Below are 19,274 nucleotides of genomic sequence, written 5' to 3' on the forward strand. Positions count from 1 at the left end.
GCACTTCTCCAGAGGCTGAGACCCACAGTGCCCCACCCGGGGCTCCTGGCCTGCAGTGAACCGGGTGGGGCCCAGCATGGTGCCTACACGCTGAAGCCCACCAGGTCTGTGGTGCCCCTTCCAGATAGGCCCTGCATGTGAGGGAGGGTCCCAGAGATCAGTCACTTGTGCTGGGGACACGGCCCAAGGGGCGTGATTCGTTCCCGAGCAGAGGCAAGCAACTTCCTCTCGACAGCCCACTGCAGCCTGTTCTCCCCAAGGCACTGCCAGTGCCTGCTGGCTGCTCTGCCAGCACTTTGGGTCCTCGTGGCCACCAACCACCATGCTGGCAGGGCCAGGCCCCACTCGGCAGGGGGAGTGGGTCTCATGGAAACAAGGACATGGGTTAGTTTTCTTCCTTGGGGATGCCTGGAAGCCTCATGGCTGGAGCATGAGTGACCTGCTGGCCGGCCCCACAGTCAGCAGGGGCGCCAGGCAGACGCTGAGGCTGCAAGTCAGACTTCTCCTTCGCACTGGGATACGCGCTGCCTCAGCTGAGCCAAGAGGAAATGCCAGAGTGAGGAGCCACCAGGCTGCAGAGGCAGGCAGGATGGGCAGGCGGGGTCTCTCTGTGAGCAGGCATCTCTCGCTGTGGCTGGGGATGTCCGTCGCCCCAGGAGCAGGTCCCAGGAGCCTGGCAAGATGGCAGGAAGGAAGCCTGACTCGGGCATTTTTAGCCAGCCTGCCCTAGGCACTTACGGGCAGAGGCAGGAACCCAGCCAGCAGAGGGGACCGGCCTTTTTGCCCCGGGTGAACACACGGAAAAGCTTGCTGCTTTACAGGAAGCATGATATTCCCGTGCACCAGTCCGGCCTCTGCTCAGAGGCCTGGTTCATGTAGGCCAGCTGCCGGTCCCGTCAGGGAGAGAGACAACACTCACAGAGGGTGCAGGATGGGGACCAATCCCCTGGGGCTGGTGCCCCTGAACTAGGGGATGGGGACGTGCCCTGGGAACTTGGTCGGATTTGGAGGAGGGTGCCTAAGCACGCTGGGGCTGACACTTTCTGACAGGGACTTGCCTGTGTGGCTCCTCCTGTGATGGAGGCCACCTTGGGTGGAAAGGGGAGGTCCCCTAACACACACAGGTGATGGTGTAGCCAGGTGTATGTCTCATCAACTCCTGACCACCCAGCTGTGTGCAGTCAACTGTGCACATGCTTACACAAGCATGCCAGCAATGTGCTTGCCACACCCACATCCACAGACATGCGAATGAGGACAGAGGCCAGCCTCCCACTCGCTCTGCCCTGTGGGTACTACATGTGGACCAGTCCTAGCTCCACAACCCACAAACACTCTCCAGTCCCCTGCACTGTTCAGACACACAGGTAAGGTGGGCAGCACAGGCACAGCAGGGGGCAGGGGAGTCAGATGTCCTCTGCACCCAGCTGGCAGCCCCACCAATGGGGACACAGAAGAACGTGGCAAGTGCATGAGCACCCACCACCCACAGGCCCCAGCCCCGTGACGGGGGGTCCGTGAGGCCAGGAGGAAAGGAGCAGGCCAGTGAGAGCACCCCACAGGCCTGGGCTCTTCCCTGGCCAGCCCCCACCCACCACGTCCCTGTAACAGAGATGATGTAGCCCAAAGAAAAACTAAGGGAGCAACGGGCCCTGCCATCCTGGAGAGGCTGTGCAGTGACACGGCACCCCCAAGGCCTGCACCAGGAGAGTGTGAGCACTGCTGGGGCTGGGCAAAGGCCACGACACCATCGTCCCTGCCTCTGCATTTGTGATCCAATGTGTTTTCAAACTTGCCAAGACAACTGGAAGAATGGGGGCATGGAGGGCTTCCCTATGAGATAATCAAGACTTAAAAGTTAGAATAACTAGTAAGGGACAGATCAGACCAGAGAGCAGGCAGGTAGGCCAGGCACGGCCCATGGGTGGCTGCGGCCAGGCTGAGTTGCTGCAGCCAGCAGCTGATGCTGAGGCAGGCTGGTGCCCTATGGAAAAAGGTGAAATGGGATCCCCTGTCGGTCAGGACATAATAGGTTATGCTGTGGAAAACACAAGCCCCAAACTCAGTGGCTTCACACATCAAAAATTTATTTCTTGCTCATATTACATGTGCATCGCGGTCGGCAGAGGGGCTCTGCTCATCACAGGCTCTCGAGGATGACAGCAGACCCCTCCCTTCCGCCAGTTACACTTACAGGTAGACTCAAGGTTGAATGTCAAAGGCAGAAAGTTACAACCTGGGAATACAGGATAATGCCTTTGTACCCCCAGGCAGGGAAAGATTTCTTAAGTGAGAAACAGCATCCCATACAGCACAACTGGGCACTACCCACCCAAGAGCCAAGGCTTGGCCATCCCCACTCCTCAGCATGGGCCCCGGAACCCAGGGCCTGGGGGACTCTGCACATAGGCATGTGGAGACCATGGAAGCCTGACCAAGATAGCGCTGCCAGGAACAGCAAAGACAAAATCAGAGAAGCCTATCTGGGGCACTGCTGTGGGCGGAACTATGTCCCTTCAATATTCTTAAGTTCGAGTCCTAACCCCTAGTACTTACATTTGAAGACAGGGTCTTTATTTTTTTTATTTTTTGAGACCAAGTCTCGCTCTGTCGCCCAGGCTGGAGTGCAGTGGCGCGATCTCGGCTCACTGCAAGCTCCGCCTCCCAGGTTCACGCCATTCTCCTGCCTCAGCCTCCCCAGTATCTGGGACTACAGGCGCCCGCCACCACACCCGGCTAATTTTTTTTTTTTTTTTTGTATTTTTAGTAGAGATGGGGTTTCACCGTGTTAGCCAGGACGGTCTCGATCTCCTGACCTTGTGATCCACCCGCCTCGGCCTCCCAAAGTGCTGGGATTATAGTGAAGATGGGGTCTTTAAAGAGGTGATTCAGGGTTAAATGAGGTCATGAGGGTGGGCCCTGATCCAATAGACTAGTGACCTTATGAGCGATTAGGACACAGACACAGGCAGGGACATGGCAAGAAGGTGGCTATCTGCAGGGCAAGGAACGAGGCCTCAGGAGAAACTAACCCTGCCCACACCTTGATCTCAGGCTTCTGGCTCCAGAATCACGAGGAAATGTCTGTTGTTTAAGCCCCCCAGCTAAAAAAGCTGGGGTTGTCCTTTGTTGGGCAGCCCCAGCAGACAAACAGGTATGTTGCCCTGGGATGGATGCAGGCCCCTCCCATCCTCCCATCCTCAGCAGCACCAACCAGCCCCACGCTGGGTAGCTGCTGGTACTTCTCCATACTGAGCAACCCAGCCCACAGGATGATCAGCTGCTCCCATCCTATGGAACTCAGGTGTGGCTCTGTGGCTTCCTCTGGCCAGGGAAATGGAAGTGGGGTGACACACATTACTTGTGGCCTGCTGTGGCCTTTCCCCTGCCTCAGTGAGCATGGACAAATATGTCCAGGTAGGCTCTCGTCAGCACAGTTCTGACAGGCCCCAGCCATGGTGGCACACAGGTGTGAGCAAGAAATAAGCAGAGCCAACTGTAGCGGCGCTGTTGGAGATCTTCGTTACTGTGGCACAATCTGGCTCATGCTGACTGATCCTGCAGGGTAACAGCTTTATTTGCCTTGCTCCTTTATTGCTGGATCTTTGGGCTTTTCCAGTTCTGCTGTTCAAAAAATAGTGACACCCATGAGGTGGATGTCAGAGGGCCCAGACCCCAGCCAAGACACTGTGTGGGCACCATTCTCATTCAACCCTACTACCCACCCCATGAGGAAAAACTGTGGTCACAGCTCAAAAAGGTCGGGGAAGGACCCTCAGCTTGTGAAGGGAGGGGAGAAGGCAAGGCCACCCTCCAGTCCCTGTTTTTTTTTTGAGACAGAGTCTCGCTCTGTCACCAGGCTGGAGTGCAGTGGCCGGATCTCAGCTCACTGCAAGCTCCGCCTCCCAGGTTTATGCCATTCTCCTGCCTCAGCCTCCCAAGCAGCTGGGACTACAGGCGCCCGCCACCTCGCCCGGCTAGTTTTTTGTATTTTTTAGTACAGACGGGGTTTCACTGTGTTAGCCAGGATGGTCTCGATCTCCTGACCTCGTGATCCGCCCGTCTCGGCCTCCCAAAGTGCTGGGATTACAGGCTTGAGCCACCGCGCCCAGCCTCCAGTCCCTGTTCTAAACCCCCATGTAGTGCCACCAAACCATGAGTATCCCTGACAGGAGTCTTCATGCACCAAGTAAGTAGTCACAGCATGTGTGTGCCTAGAACTGTTATGTGGTCAAATTGTAATATTGTATACTCCCACCGATAGTACGAGAAGGCCCACTTCTCCATACCTCCACAACTCTAGGCATCTAAAACTTTTAAAATTCTGGAATCACAGGCAAAAAAAAAATTCACCCATATTTCCCTCTAGTCCTTTTATAATTTTAGCACTGAAATCTTTAATCTGGAATATATACTGGCATGAAGAGTGAGGCACGTACATGGCTTTACTATTTTTCAGAGGGCCAACTGCTTTTACTGAATAATCCATTTTACCCTCATTAATTGGAAACACCTCTAGCATGTACTATATTTCCATATTTATTCAGCCCTGTTTCAAAGTTCTCTATTCTCTGCTCATCTGTCCACAACATCTAAGTGCTTTAACTATTGTGGCTTTATAAAATATTCCAATATCCCATAGGACCTTATCCTTAGGACTTCCTATTTTAAAGTTTTCCTTGGAGACAGGTACTTTAAACACCATCTCAGAGGACCCATCATATCCCATCTTCAGGAAATAAAACCTCCGGGTATTTCCAAGGGAAGTGAGGGACAGACATCATGATTGGAAAGCAGAGCCAGCACCATGGCCTGTCCCTGAGCACGTCCAGCAAACCCTGCCAGGCTCTGTGGCTCCTGAGCACCTGCCTTCGGGTCTGCCAGTGTGTGGCGGCCAGGAGAGAAAAAACAATCCAGGGAGAGTGCCTCTTCTCCTGGCCCTTGGTGCGCCTCCTTCCCCAAGGAGCAGGAAAGCAGCTTGGTCATCATGTCTGAAAGCAGGTGCTGCAGAGGCTGGCAACAAAGCCACTCTGAAAGGGGCTGTGTGCACTGCCTGTCTGGAAGGCTGTGCCAGAGTCCATCCTTGCCTCCACCCTACCTGTGCAGGAAACCTGGACATCACCACTTCGAGACCCTGCCTCCCTTTCTGGGGAGAGCCCAACCACAATAAACAGGACCCGTTTTTTGTTTTTTTTTTTTGAGACGGAGTCTCGCTGTCGCCCGGGCTGGAGTACAGTGGCCAGATCTCAGCTCACTGCAAGCTCCGCCTCCCGGGTTTACACCATTCTCCTGCCTCAGCCTCCCGAGTAGCTGGGACTACAGGCGCCCGCCACCTCGCCCGGCTAGTTTTTTGTATTTATTTTTAGTACAGACAGGGTTTCACCGTGCTAGCCAGGATGGTCTCGATCTCCTGACCTCATGATCCGCCCGTCTCGGCCTCCCAAAGTGCTGAGATTACAGGCTTGAGCCACCGTGCCCGGCCTAACAGGACCCGTTTTAATTAAAAACCAGGTCACCTGAACTCTCCCGTGGACTCTCACGCCTGCCCCGGTGGATGCTGCATGACTGGCCTGCAGACACGTGGCAGACCGTAACTCACACATGCCCAGAAGTTGCCTGGGTCCCAAGGGCAGAAAAGGCCCAAAGCCCCAATGGGACAGGGTTCAGAAGAGAAGGCACCAATCTCAAGCTGAAGGATCCACTTCAGGTCCACTAAAGGGAGATGGGGAAGGTGGCCTGTCCAGAAGCCTGTGGGACAGGGTAAGGGTCAGATGGGTGACTAGGCTGTCCATCCTAGAGAGCAACTCTGGGTTCTACTGCCAGACTCACAGGCAATCCAGGCCACAGTGCACTGGAGGCAGGCATCGGGGAGGAGTCGGACCCGACCCACAAAAGGGTGACTGGGGCCTGAGCCATCAGACGGAGGGCAGCTGTGTGACCTGGCACAGAAGCATGGGGCTGGGCCAGGATGTCCAGGGACTTCCCACATCTGACCAGAATCAAGACTGAACATGGGTTTCTCCTGCCAGCTCCCTTGCTTTGCTACCAGGGCTATACCCGCTTTCTAAAAATAGCTTTCCACCTATTTCCAAGGTTTCCAATTGTTTTATCTACAAGGTATCTGTGCCCTGAAATAACTCACACATAAAACCACCTGAACCCAGAGCCTTTTTTAGTGATAGTTACCATAAAATAATCCCAACAATTTCTGTTTTTCTAAATAAGTGTTTTTTGTGTGTGTGAGATAGAGTTGCACTCTAATTGCCCAGGCTGGAGTGTAATGGCATGATCATGACTCATCGCAACCTCTGCCTCCTGGGTTCAAGCGATTCTCCTGCCTCAGTCTCCCAAGCAGCTGAGATTACAGGCATGCACCACCACACTTGGCTAATTTTGTATTTTTTGTAGAGACAGGTTTCTCCGTGTTGATCAGGCTGGTCTTGAACTCCTGACCTCAGGTGATCCACCCACCTCGGCCTCCCAAAGTGCTGGGAATACAGGTATGAGCCACTGCTCCCAGCTAGTTTCTGAGTAAGTTTAACCAGATACTTGCTAATTAGTTTTTCCTAAAATAGTTGGCTGTATTTCCAATTCACATTTCTGCTTTTTCTTCCAACTTTTCAGGAAGGTGTTTTGTTGTTTTCACAACTGTAAAACTGAAAGGGGGCCGGGCGTGGTGGCTCAAGCCTGTAATCCCAGCACTTTGGGAGGCTGAGACTGGCGGATCACGAGGTCAGGAGTTCGAGACCATCCTGGCTAACACGGTGAAACCCCGTCTCTACTAAAAAATACAAAAAGCTAGCCAGGCAAGGTGGCTGGCGCCTGTAGTCCCAGCTACTCGAGAGGCTGAGGCAGGAGAATGGCGTAAACCTGGGAGGCGGAGCTTGCAGTGAGCTGAGATCCGGCCACTGCACTCCAGCCCGGGCGACAGAGCAAGACTCCGTCTCAAAAAAAAAAAAAACAGAACGGGACTTGAACTTCTTGTCCAAGCACCAGAGTGGAACACACTGCACACACTGGGCGGCTGTACCTGCCCATCCTGTGGTAAACGGCTCCAGGGGCTTCCAAGCTCAGCTTCCACTAGAAAACCCCTCCTTGTGTGGAACAGGTCTTTCTTCATTCCAACCCTCTGGGCCTGGGGCCTCACAGCTCTGGACTGCTGCCTGGTCCTCACTTCACCTACAGCTTGGAAGTCAGATCTCCACCTGCAGAGCCACCCACCCCCACCTACTCAGCCCCAGCTCCTTCGATCAGACCCTTGGAACCCCAAAGCCCCTGCTAGAAACCACACCTGCAACGCTGACCTGGAATGCTCAAGGCCAGGCCTCTGGTCCTGAGAGAATGGGAAACAAAGACTCGCTGGTAGGCAGCCACTGCACCACAGGCTCAGCCAGTAATCCAACACATGTTTAATGAGCACCAATTGTGTACCAGGCCACAGAGCTGACTAAGACAGAGCCCCTGTCCTGGAGGGTCACAGTCCGCCAGGAGGGAGATCCGAGTCATTTACATCACTGGGGCTTAAGTGCTGAATCGATGATGCATGCGAGTGTGGAGGGCTCAGGGGACAGCAGCACAGCAGCGGGGAAGAGGAGCCTGCTTCAGAACACCAGGCCCGACTACTACAGCGTTAACACACAAAGGGGGAATGCCTGCAGCTGAGCCTGGCAAGGGGCTTGCATCCTATCTTCCTGCATCCAAACCTCCCAGTTGCCCAGGACTACTGGTAAACAAACCCACAGGAAACATCATTCTGTGCCAAGATGCTATCCCACTCATCCAGCATAATCAGTGACCACTTCCTCCAGGCAGCCTTCCTCACATTCCAGCTGGGACAGAAATCACAAGGAGCAGAGAGGGTGGGGTTAGGGGGACAGACACAGAAACCCCATTCAGGAACCAGGTCCCAACAGGACAGACGTGGCAGACCCAGTTCAGTGCCAGCCAGTGTGGAAGACACCAACGGGGGTGTTTTATGGGGGTGGAGGTGACAAAGATGATGCAAGTATCTGCTGAGAGTTGACCTACAAAACGACCCCCTCGTGGGAGCAGGCCTGGGTGAGACGGCACTCCCAGGAGATGGACAGGGATGCAGCCAAGAGCCAGCAGGAGCAGGGAAAGGGAACGGGGTGGAGGTCAAGCTCTGCTGGAGTAGGGGGAGCTGGTTCTGCTCAGCGCAGAGTCCAAAACAAGAGCATCTTGCCCAGCTATGGGGTCTGAAGTCATCTGGGGACACCACTCTGCTCTGACTGGGGACTATGGGGCTCCCGAGCCACATAGGCCACTTCATCACAAGGGGCACCATTGTTCCCGCCTGGGCTGTGCTCAGAACCCAGGAGAAAGTACTGGCTCTCCTGGGGTCTCCAGGGCCTCCACCGCCTACTGTGGGGTACCTAAGGACACCTCCTGGTCTCCCTCTGTCTCCAAAACCTCCTCCTCTGTTTTCTGGGGTTTTGGATCCCCTGGATGAGCGGAGTCTGGTCTCTGGGCAGGAGGATTAGCTGACTCCGACAGTCTAGGTTCAGGTGTGGGGGCTGCCTCCTCTGGCTGGGAAGAGGCTGGTTCCACAGGACCAGGCTTGGAGCTACATGCAGAACTGGGCAGGACTGGGGGCTCCTTGGGCCCAGGAGTGCTCTCCTTGGTCAGCTGCTGCTCGAGCAGAGCACTTCTGGATATAGAGTTGGACCGAGACACAGCAGGGGTGGCCATGGCGGCTGGTAAAGACCTGGGGGCAGTACCCATGTCGAGTGCCAGGCCCTCTAAGAACCTAGCTAAGTATTGCCTCACCACAGGCAGCTGAGGGGCCACTGGCAGCTGGCCGGAGGCCAGGGGCAGGGGACAGGGAACCACGGCGTGGTACTCAGCAAAACTGTTCGAGTCCTGAACAACTTCCTTGAGATCCTGGCAGAAGAGCTCGTAATCGTCAGGCAGGGGCAGGTCCCCATCAAGGTAGGGGGCTGCCCAGGCCCGGGCTCGGCCTGTCAGGCGCCTGAGGATCTCGCAGACACGGCTGATGTTGTCCTGATAGTGCTCGAAGCGGAAGGACATGTAATCTCCCAGTTGGGCCAAGAAGCGGTCTAGTAGCCACGGGGAGCCATCAAAGGTGCCTGGGTCTGAGCCTGGCACCCAGCAGAAGTCCACCCTGTGGGGTCGGGAGCCGGGCAAGCGCCCAGCTAGGGGACCCCCTTCTGCAGGTTTACCGCCACGAGCGCCACTAGCTGTGCTCTTCTGCTCCATGGTTGTTCGCACACACACGGGGTCCCCGCAGCAGGGCCGCTCAATCCAGGGATCCACAAGGGGGGTGTATGCCACCCCAGGAGACGCCTGGTCCATCTGCTGCCATGGGTGTGCGTTGGCATAATTGGCGGCTGCCCAGATGGGAATGCGAGGGCCCTGCTGACGGCACCGGCCACGAGGCATGCTGGGAGCAGAGGGCAGAAGAAAGGAGAGCCAGCACTGCGGGGGGGCGGGAGGTGGGGTGGTATGGACAGACGTGGCTTGCACGACACAACAGGACAGGGATGGCTGAACAGGGCGTGGTAGACCTGCACTGGTCCAGGCAAGTGCTGAGGATCAGGGAGCTGACAGCTGCAGCCTCAGGAGAGCTGAGAAGAGCTGAGGGACTGTCAGTCGCAGGCCATCATCCGAGGCAATCTGTCCAAAGACAAGGTGGGGAAGAGCAGGAACTAGGCCTAACCATCACCCACTGAACTGGTGGGAAGAGGCAGCAAGCGGGCAACCCTCTGGTACCCAACTAGCAGCCCTGAGTGGAAGGGGGTGCCCAGGGGGCTGGCCTGGGAGGTCTGAGAAGGTGGGCCAATGCTGCCTATGACATTGCAAGGGCAAGGGAGAATGACAGATGCTGTCAATTTCAGAAGAAAAGGGGCCAAATCAGAACTGTCAGGGAATTTCAGGATAGCAATAGTAGCAACCTTTCACTGAGTGTCCCATTTGCGCCACCTCCCCCACATGAAGTTGGTACTAGTATTGTCTTTGGGGCACACAGTGGTGAAGTAACTTGTCTGCAGTCACACACCAACCCATAAGTGGTGGAAGCAGCAGAAACTGGCTGGAGAGATCACAGGCTTAACCACTATACAGCACGCATATTATAAACTATGTTTGTCTGCTGAGTAGGCTCTAGCCACCCCCAAAACTCTGAACAATGCACAGACCGCGTCATTAGGCTCTTTTACATCCCAGCACCAGGCACACAGCAGGTCCTACCTGCATCCCCGACAGCAGCAGTGAGCCTGCTATTATCTGCTCCCTCCTGACCCCACATGCTTTCCAAATTCACCTCTCACAACTGAGTGCCACCTGCAGGCAATGCCACCCCCACCCCCAAACACCACCTTTCCACAGTCCCCATCCCAGCCACAGCAGAGTATCCCAGCCCCCCACTGTAAAATCCTGGAACCCCACTTGCTGTGTCTGCTCCCGCAACTCGTCACTTGTGCCCAGGGTCTGGGGAGTCCCAGTCTGATGGCTGGACCTGCCCCTCCTTCTCCACACAGCAGTTACCTAGGAAGCTCCACAGCCAGCAGCCAGTTCTATTCCAGTGCAAGGAGTCCTCCCTGGGGCTCTCACACTCTCCAGCCTAACTCTATCCAGCCCCCTCCCCAGTCTCTATGCAAACGGAGGCCCACTCACGACCTCCATGAAACTCTCTGCTTCACCCCGCACACAAACTCCACTGGCTCACTGGGAGCACAGGGCCTGCACACACCTTCATCCCAGATCTCCCATTCGCTGGTCATTCCCCCTCAGGGTGAGTTCCTCCAAGGACCTCCCAGGGTGGCCTGCAGCACTAGAACCTGCCAGGGCCACTGGCCCTACCTCCACCACCCAAACACTCTGGAACCCCTCAGGTCTCACCCCCCTCTGGGGGGGGGGGTCTTTACCTGAAAGCCCAGCCCATGACCCTGGCTTCCCATCTTACTGCAGGATTATACTAAGGCCTGGGGGCAGCAAACCCACAGGACAGCACGTGAGTCCAGTACACTGAGCTCTAAAAAACCAGTAACAGGCCCGATCCAGGGCCCAGCTCCTACCACCAGCCAAGGTTAGGTATCCAGGTTGCCCACAATGACCACACCCCACGCCCAGGAGTCACAGTGTGCTACCCAGATCTCTGCCTTCCCTTCTTCCCAGTCCCCCACCATGCCCACTCACCTGCGCACCTGTGTCCCCTGCAGTCTGGGAGAAGGCTTCCCTGCACCAGCCAGCCAGGCGTGCTTCGGGCCTGAGCCTTCCTAACCCTGGGCTCCACTCTCACCATTTTGAGAACCTTAGCACTCCCACGCCTATCAGTCTGTTGTTCCCCCTACTTTTCTCCCCACACTGCCTGGCACAGAAGACTTTCGGCCCTTCTGGACTGGTCAGCACTATCCTAAAGGGGCAGGTACCACGGCGCATGTGTATTTGCGCCCACAAGGCCAAAGGCAGCACCTGGAACGCTGGGACGTTCTCTGCTCTGGGGAGACCCAGGGGCCCCAAGAACAAAACCTGCCCAAAGCCTTAAAGCAAGCTGAGTGCAGACGACTGCACCGCCCACCCCCAGCAACCGCCATGCAGGAAATACGAGCTCACAAGGCCCACGGCAATAAGAAGCCCACCCACCTGCGGCTACGCGAAGCGCCCGCGAAGAGGGTCCAGGGATCCGTAGCTAGAGACCGGTCTGGGCGACGGGCCTCCCTCCGAGGACGAGAGTCCAAGCGCCACCTAGAAAGTGGAGAACGAGATCGGCCGCCGTGAGGCCAGGCAAGGCGCGGGCGCGACCTCCCGAGACTGCGAGAATGGCCCGAATGTCTTCAGGTGCCCCCACAAACCCCGGCGCGGACCGAGAAACAGAGGCCCGCAGACCGAAGACACTACGACCCAGGCTGGGGCTCCGAGTGCCCCTCCGCGGATCAGAAGTCGGGAAAAGACGGAGGGGCACAGCTCCACGCCCGCGCGCACAGAGTTCCAAGCCGGCCGCCCGGGCTCTCGCCTCCACACTGACCCTCCTGGGGCAGTCAGCGACGCCTGCTCCAAGCAGCGCCGTGTGGCGTCCAGCGCCCGATTACGCAGCGCAGCCACGCCCCCAGCGTGCGCGCGACCGCCGTGTACGACCCCGCGCATGCTCCAGGCTCGCCTCGCGCGCACCTCCCAGCCAGGCCGCGCGCGCGCGCGCGCGCTCAGCCCGCCGCGCCTGCGCTGTGTACCGTGTGGCCGATGCCTCTCAGGCGTTCCCGGTCCCTGCTGGCGCGGTAGCGCAGCGCGGTGGGTGATGGGAGAGCGCGCCCATTCCCACGCCGCGCCAAGTGCCACGGGAGCAGGTGGGGCCGCGTGTACAGGCGCGGAGCGGTTGGGCCAAAGCTGCCTCTCATGATCCCCAGCGGGCGGTGCCCGGCGGTCCCTCAGATCCGGGAAATCTGCACCCCGCTGTGGCGTAGACCCAGGGGCCGATGCTGCTTCATCCCACAGTTACTGTCCTGGCGTCAGCCAGACACTGGGGTGCTGCTGGGCGTCGAGAGGGCTGCTGCGGGGCCGGGCTAAGCCTAGGGGGCTGCAGGTGTCGGAGCGGATGTGGGCATAGCGGGGCTGCTGGGCCTCGAGAGCGCCCTGGAACGGCATGCCCGCGGAGTGCCTCTTATCACCCGTTGCCGGTGCCAGGAACCTCGTTAGGACCCGGTTCGATGTAGCTGCAGCCCGGGCGCGAGAGGCAGGGGGCAGGCAGGCCGAGAGGACCCTGTACCTGCATGCCTGGGGGCTGCAGACGGCCTCTGGGCCTCCTTGTTGTGGGTGTAAGTGTGTGCTTCCCGACTCAGGAGAGGAGAGCAAGGGCGGGCTACCAAGGCCTCCCCACAGGGCTGTGCCCAGCCCAAGCCTGCCGAGTCAGCACCCAGATCCGGGACAAGATAGGTGAGGATGAAGTGGTGCTCTTCTCACTTGCACGAGCCGCCCCACGCCACCTCTCCTCGGCTTCACGGTGTCTAGAGAAGAGGTGGGAGAGGGTGCAGGCGCCCCAGCTCAGGATCTAATGCCTGTGGGCCAAGGACCTGGATGCAGGCCAGGAGTCTTTGGGGCCACGGGCAGGCAGCCGGATTCACCGGAAAGTGACGCTTCTCAAGGGGAACACACACGTAACACACCAGCTCCCCTTTTGCCCTGGTCCAGTGACTCCTTTCATGAAAGCTCTCTGAAATGTTATCTGCATTTACACCCAAACTCACTCACTTTGATCCCTGAAACGCGAATCAAAGATCACATTGTACCTTCCCTGGGTCTGTGGGGCTTTCAGCAGCCTGGGCCAAAAATAATAAAAGTGGCACCGAGCCAGGAAACGCCTCCTTGAAGTGGGAATGAAACTTGAATTTTTTTCGGTTGTATCTTTCCTAATTGACCTGATAATTTAAACTTCCTCCCTCAAGGGAAAGGTGGGGGTTCCCACAAATTCAGCTTACCTCAGCCTCTAGGCAGCTCAGCCTACAGCTTAGCGCCCATCAGCAGACTGGGCAGTGGGCCTGTGCAAGAGATGAATCCAACTGAGCCAGAAAAGCCCTTTTTTGGTCCAAATTTTTTTTTTCTTTCAGGCCCTGTCCTGTGTATACCAGTCATGCACCACATAACATTTTGGTCAACAAGGGACCACATACATAAGTGGTCATCCAGTAAGCTATGGTTACTTTATTATTGAAGAAAGAAAATGTTTAGGCCAGGCGCTTCACGCCTGTAATCCCAGCACTTTGGGAGGCCGAGGCGGGCAGCTCATTTGAGGTCAGGAGTTTGAGACCAGCCTGGCCAACATGGTGAAACCCTGTCTCTACCAAAAATACAAAAAGTTAGCCAGGTGTGGTGGCATGTGCCTGTAATCCCAGCTACTTGGGAGACTGAGGCAGGAAAATCACTTGAACCCGGGAGGCGGAGGTTGTAGTGAACTGAGATTGTGCCACTGCACTCCAGCCTGGGCAACAGCAAAACTCCATCTCAAAAAAAAGGAAAATGTTTAATATAAATATGGTGCAGCCTAAGTGTACAGTGTTTATAAAGCCTGAAGTAGTGCACAATAACATCTTAGGCCTTCACATTTACTCACCACACCCACAGCAACTTCCAGTCCTGCACCTCTTTTCATGGCATGTGCCCTAACCAGTCCCATTTTTTATTTTTTGCACTGTACTTTTACTGTACCTTTGCTACGATTAGGTGCACTAATACCGCTGTGTCACAATTGCCTACATTGTTCAGTAGAGTCACTGCAAGTTTGTAGCCCAGTAGCAATAGGCCTTACCGTATAGCCTAGGTGTGTAGTAGGCTCTACCATCTTGGTTTGTATAAGTTACTCTATGATGGCCGGGCGCGGTGGCTCAAGCCTGTAATCCCAGCACTTTGGGAGGCCGAGATGGGCGGATCACAAGGTCAGGAGATCGAGACCATCCTGGCTAACCCGGTGAAACCCCGTCTCTACTAAAAAATACACAAAAAACTAGCCGGGCGAGGTGGCGGGCGCCTGTAGTCCCAGCTACTCAGGAGGCTGAGGCAGGAGAATGGCGTAAACCCGGGAGGCGGAGCTTGCAGTGAGCTGAGATCCGGCCACTGCACTCCAGCCTGGGCGACAGAGCGAGACTCCGTCTCAAAAAAAAAAAAAAAAAAAAAAAAAAAAAAAAAAAGTTACTCTATGATGATCCCTCCAGGACAAAATCACCTAGTGACACATTTCTCAGAATGTATCCCCGTAGTTAAGTGACATATGACTATTTTTTTATTGTGGTAAAATATAGTAACATTTACCATTTTAGCCATTTTTAGGTGTACCATGTAGCCATTTCAGGAGCATTAAGTACATTCATCCTGTTGTATATCCAGTGATCACTATTTATTTCTAGAACTTTTTCATCACTCCAGAAACTGTACCCATTAACTCGTCTTCCCCTCCCACCCCCAACCCCTGGCAACCATCATTCCATATTCTGTCTCTGTGAATTTAATTATTCTAGGTACCTCATATAAGTAGAATCATACAGTATTTATCGATAATTTTGTGACTGGTTTATTTCACTCAACGTGTTTTCAAGGTTCATCCACATCGCAGCATGTGTCAGAACTTCCTTTTTAAGGCTGTATAATATTCCATTGTACACATTGACCACGTTTTGTTTATTCATTTGTTGGTTGACACTTGGGTTGTTTTCACCTTTTGGCTATTGTGAATAATGCTGCTGTGAACATTAGTGTATATGTTTGAGTCCCTGCTTTCAGTACGTGAGAGTGAAATTGCTGAATCATACGCTCATATTTTGTTTGACTTTTTGAGAGATTGCCAAACTTTTCCATAGCAGTTGAACCATTTTACATTCCCACCAACAGTGCATAGGAGTTCCAACTTCTCCACATCCTCACCAACACTTGGTTACCTTCTCTTTTGTTTTGTTTTTTCCTAATAGCCATCCTAACGGTCTGAAGTAGTGTCCCATTGTGATTTTAATTTGCATATCTCTAATGAATAGTGAGATTGAGCATCTTTTTCCTGGTTTTGGCCATTTGTATATGTTCACTGGAGAAATGGCTGTTCAAGTCCTGTGCCCATTTTTTATTGGATTTTTGTTTTCATTGTTGAGTTGTAAGATTTTTCTAGATATTCTGGATATTAATCCCTTGCCAGATATATAATTTGCAAGTATTTCTCCATAGGCTGCTTTTTCACTCTGTTGATAGTGTCTTTTGATACACAGAAGTTTTTCATTTTCATTAAAATGTCATTAACTTAATTTCACTAATTTCATTAATTTCCAAGTCCAATTTGTCTATATGTTGGTGGTAGTGGTGGTGGTATATCTAAATCATTGCCAAATCCAATGCTATGAAGTTTTGCCCTATGTTTTCTTCTAAGTTTTATAGGTTTAGGTCTTTATATTTAGGACTTTGACCATTTTGAGTTCATTTTTATATACAGTGTTAGGTAAGGATCCAGCTTCATTCTTTTGCATGTGAACATCCAGATGTCCCAGCATGATTTGTTGAAAAGACTGTCCTTTCCCTATCTTGGTACCCTTATTGAAAATCATTTGACATGTATGCAAGGGTTTATTTCAAGGCTCTCTAGTCTGTTCCATTGGTCTGTATGTCTGTCTTTCTTTTTTCAGGAAAGTACAGTGTTCAAACTACACAGCCTTGATTACTGTGGCTTTGTTGTAAATTTTGAAATCAGGAAGTGACAAGCCTCTATGTTTGTTCTTTTTCAAGATGGCTTTGGCTATTAGGAGTTCCTAGATTCCATATGAATTATAGGATGGGTTTTATCTTTCTTTCTTTTTATTTTATTTTATTTTATTTATTTATTTTTTGGAGATGGAGTCTTGCTGTGTCGCTCAGGCTGAAGTGCAGAGGCGGGATCTTGGCTCACTGCAATCTCTGCCTCCTGCCAAGATCTCGGCTCACTGCAACCTTCACACCGTTCTCCTGCCTCAGCCTCCTGAGTAGCTGGGACTACAGGCACGTGCCACCTCGCCCGGCTAATTTTTTGTATTTTTAGTAGAGATAGGGTTTCACTTTGTTAGCCAGGATGGTCTCGATCCCCTGACCTCATGATCTGCCCGCCTCAGCCTCCCAAAGTGCTGGGATTACAGACGTGAGCCACTGCACCCGGCCTTTTTTTTTTTTTTTTTTTTGAACTAGATACAGGGTCTCCCCTGTTACCCAGACTAGAGTTTAGTATCCTGATCATAGCTTACTGCTGCCTCAAATTCTTGGGCTCAAGTGATCCTCCTGCCTCAGCCTCTAAAGTACCTGTGACTGCAGACATGTGCCACCACACCTGGCTTTTTTTTTTTTTTTTTTTTTTGGTAAAGCTAGGGTCTCGTTATGTTGTCCAGGCTGGTCTTGAACTCCTAGGCCCCGCAAAATATCGGGATTACAGGCATGAACCACTGAACCTGGACTGTGATAGGTTTTTATATTTCTAAAAATCACTGTTGGGATTTTAAGAGGATTGCATTGCCTCTGATGATCACTTTGGGTAGTACTGACATCTTAACAATATTAAATTTTCCAACACAGGATGTCTTTCCATTTAATTGTGTCTTTAAATGGATATAATTGAACACAGGATGTCTTTCCATTTAATTATGTCTTCTTTAATTTCTTTTTTTTTTTTTTTTTTTTTTGAGACGGAGTCTCGCTCTGTCGCCTGGGCTGGAGTGCAGTGGCCGGATCTCAGCTCACTGCAAGCTCCGCCTCCCGGGGTTTATGCCATTCTCCTGCCTCAGCCTCCCGAGCAGCTGGGACTACAGGCGCCCGCCACCTCGCCCGGCTAGTTTTTTGTATTTTTCTTTTTTAGTAGAGACGGGGTTTCACCGTGTTAGCCAGGATGGTCTCGATCTCCTGACCTCGTGATCCGCCCGTCTCAGCCTCCCAAAGTGCTGGGATTACAGGCTTGAGCCACCGCGCCCGGCCGTCTTCTTTAATTTCTTTTGTAGTTTTCTGTGTACAAGTCTTTCACCTCCTTGGTTAATTCCTATGTCTTTTATTCTTTTTGATGCTATTTAAATGAAACTGTTAATTTCTTTCACTAAGTGTTCACTGTTAGTACTATATAGAAATGCAACTGATTTCTGTGTGTTGATTTTGTATTTGACAACTTTGCTGAATTTGTTATTCTGTTTTTATAGAATCGCTATAAGATCATGTCATCTGTAAAAAAAGAGAATTTTATTTCCTATTCAATGTGGATGCCTTTTATTTTCTTGTCTAATTGCTCTGGCTAGGACTTTCAGTACTATTTTGAATAGAAGTGACAAAAGCAGGCATCTTTGCCCTGTTCCTGATCTTTTGGGGAAAGCTTTCAGTCGTTCGCCATTGAGTGTGATGTTGGCTGTGGGTTTTTCATGTATGGGCTTTATCATATTGAGGAAGTGTCTTTCTGTTCCTTGTTTATTATTGAGTATATTTATCATGAAAAGGTGTTGAATTTTGTCAAATGCATTTTCTGTATCAATAAAGATTATCATGTGTTTTTCCCCTTCTTTCTAATAATGTGGTGTATTACATTGATTTCAATGTATATATTTTTTCTTTCTTTTTTTTTTGAGATAGGATCTCGCTCCATCACCCAGCCTGGAGTGCGGCAGCAGGAACATGGCTCGCTGCAGCCTCAATTCCTGGGCTCAAGTGATCCTACCCCCTCAGCCTCCTGAGCAGCGGGGACAACAGGTGTGTGCCACCACATTGGCACTTTTTTCTTTTTCTGTAGAGACAGGGTCTCCCTATGTTGCTTAGGCTGGTCTCAAACCCCTGGGCTCAAGCAATCCTCCCACTTTGGCCTCCCAAAGTCCTGGGATTAAAGGGGTGAGCCACCACACCTGGCTTCAATGTATGTATTTTTAAATGATTTTAGGCCATGTGTGGTGACTTATGCCTGTAATCCCAGCACTTTGGGAGGCCAGGGTGGGAGGATTGCTTGAACCCAGGAGTTCGAGACTAGACTGGACAACACAGCGAGAGCCCATCTCTAAAACAAATTTAAAAATTAGCTGGGCATGGTGTTGTGCACCCCAGCTACTCAGGATGCTGAGGCAGAAGGATTGCTTGAGTCTGGGAGGTTTGGGGCTGCAGTGAGCTATGATTGTGCCACCGCACTCCAGCCTGTGCAAGAGTGAGACCCTGTCTCAAATTTAAAAAAAAAAAAAAATGTGGAACTAAATCCTTTGGTGTCCATCAGAGGCCCCAATGTCATTCCCAGAAAGGAGTCTCCTTCTTGCCCTGCTGGTGGCACTGCACCCTACATGACTCCTTTGGATACCTCAGAGACCCTTCCATCTTATCCAGAGCAGGGAGGTGGCTGGGCACCCAAGCCTGGTGACCCTGGGGCTGTTTGTGCTTCATCCCTTAGAAACCAGTGTTCTCTTTGTGGGTTTCCTTCCATTCTTTAGTTTTGTTTTGTTTTTAATTTAAAAAAAATTCTTTTTAGAGGCAGGATCGCTGTTGCCCAGGCTGAGTACAGTGGCACAATCATAGCTCACTGCAGCCTCAAATTCCTGGGCTCAAGTGATTCTCCTGCCTCAGCCTCCTGAGTAGTGAGGACCGCAGGCGTGAACCACCATGCCTGGCTAATTTTTAAAATTTTTGTAGAGGTGGAACTCACTCCATTCTCTCTTTTTTTTTTTAATTGAGGTAAGACTTAAGTCTCAGGTATGAACAACAACAAAATTGAGGTAAGATTGACTGTAATGGAAGGCACAGATCTTTTATATATATATATATATATATATATTTTTTTTTTTTTTTTTTTTTTT

The 19,274-nt window shown here is 52.6% G+C and overlaps 2 protein-coding genes across 5 annotated transcripts in view; both read right to left on the reverse strand.

Moving 5' to 3' along the window:
- The window catches only part of GNB1L (G protein subunit beta 1 like), a 70,047-nt gene extending 57,923 nt beyond the window's left edge, over positions 1–12,124 (reverse strand). The window contains exons 1-2 of one of the 2 annotated variants that reach the window (XM_023192597.1): positions 12,005–12,124; positions 11,623–11,724 (exon numbers count right to left, since the gene is read on the reverse strand). The gene's annotated coding sequence lies outside the window, so the exon portion shown is untranslated. Of the gene's footprint in view, positions 1–11,622; positions 11,833–12,004 lie in introns of those variants that run through there. The other variant, XM_023192596.2, reaches the window with a different exon arrangement.
- On the reverse strand, positions 7,359–12,068 carry RTL10 (retrotransposon Gag like 10). Of its 3 annotated transcripts, none has more exons than XM_023192593.1 (3): positions 12,005–12,068; positions 11,623–11,724; positions 7,359–9,654 (listed from the first exon to the last, which is right to left on the reverse strand). In XM_023192593.1, exon 3 carries the CDS (start codon positions 9,418–9,420, stop codon positions 8,380–8,382), a length of 1,041 nt encoding a protein of 346 aa, XP_023048361.1. In that variant the 5' UTR covers positions 9,421–9,654; positions 11,623–11,724; positions 12,005–12,068; the 3' UTR covers positions 7,359–8,379. The 3 variants fall into 3 exon arrangements, with proteins under 3 accessions (XP_023048361.1, XP_023048362.1, XP_023048360.1); XM_023192594.1 differs by lacking the exon at positions 12,005–12,068 and adding an exon at positions 11,832–11,957; XM_023192592.2 differs by lacking the exon at positions 12,005–12,068 and adding an exon at positions 11,844–11,880.
- Positions 12,125–19,274: the final 7,150 nt, after the last annotated feature.

The sequence above is a fragment of the Piliocolobus tephrosceles genome, chromosome 19 (genome assembly GCF_002776525.5).
Source record: "Piliocolobus tephrosceles isolate RC106 chromosome 19, ASM277652v3, whole genome shotgun sequence".
In the NCBI taxonomy this organism is placed as follows: domain Eukaryota; kingdom Metazoa; phylum Chordata; class Mammalia; order Primates; family Cercopithecidae; genus Piliocolobus; species Piliocolobus tephrosceles.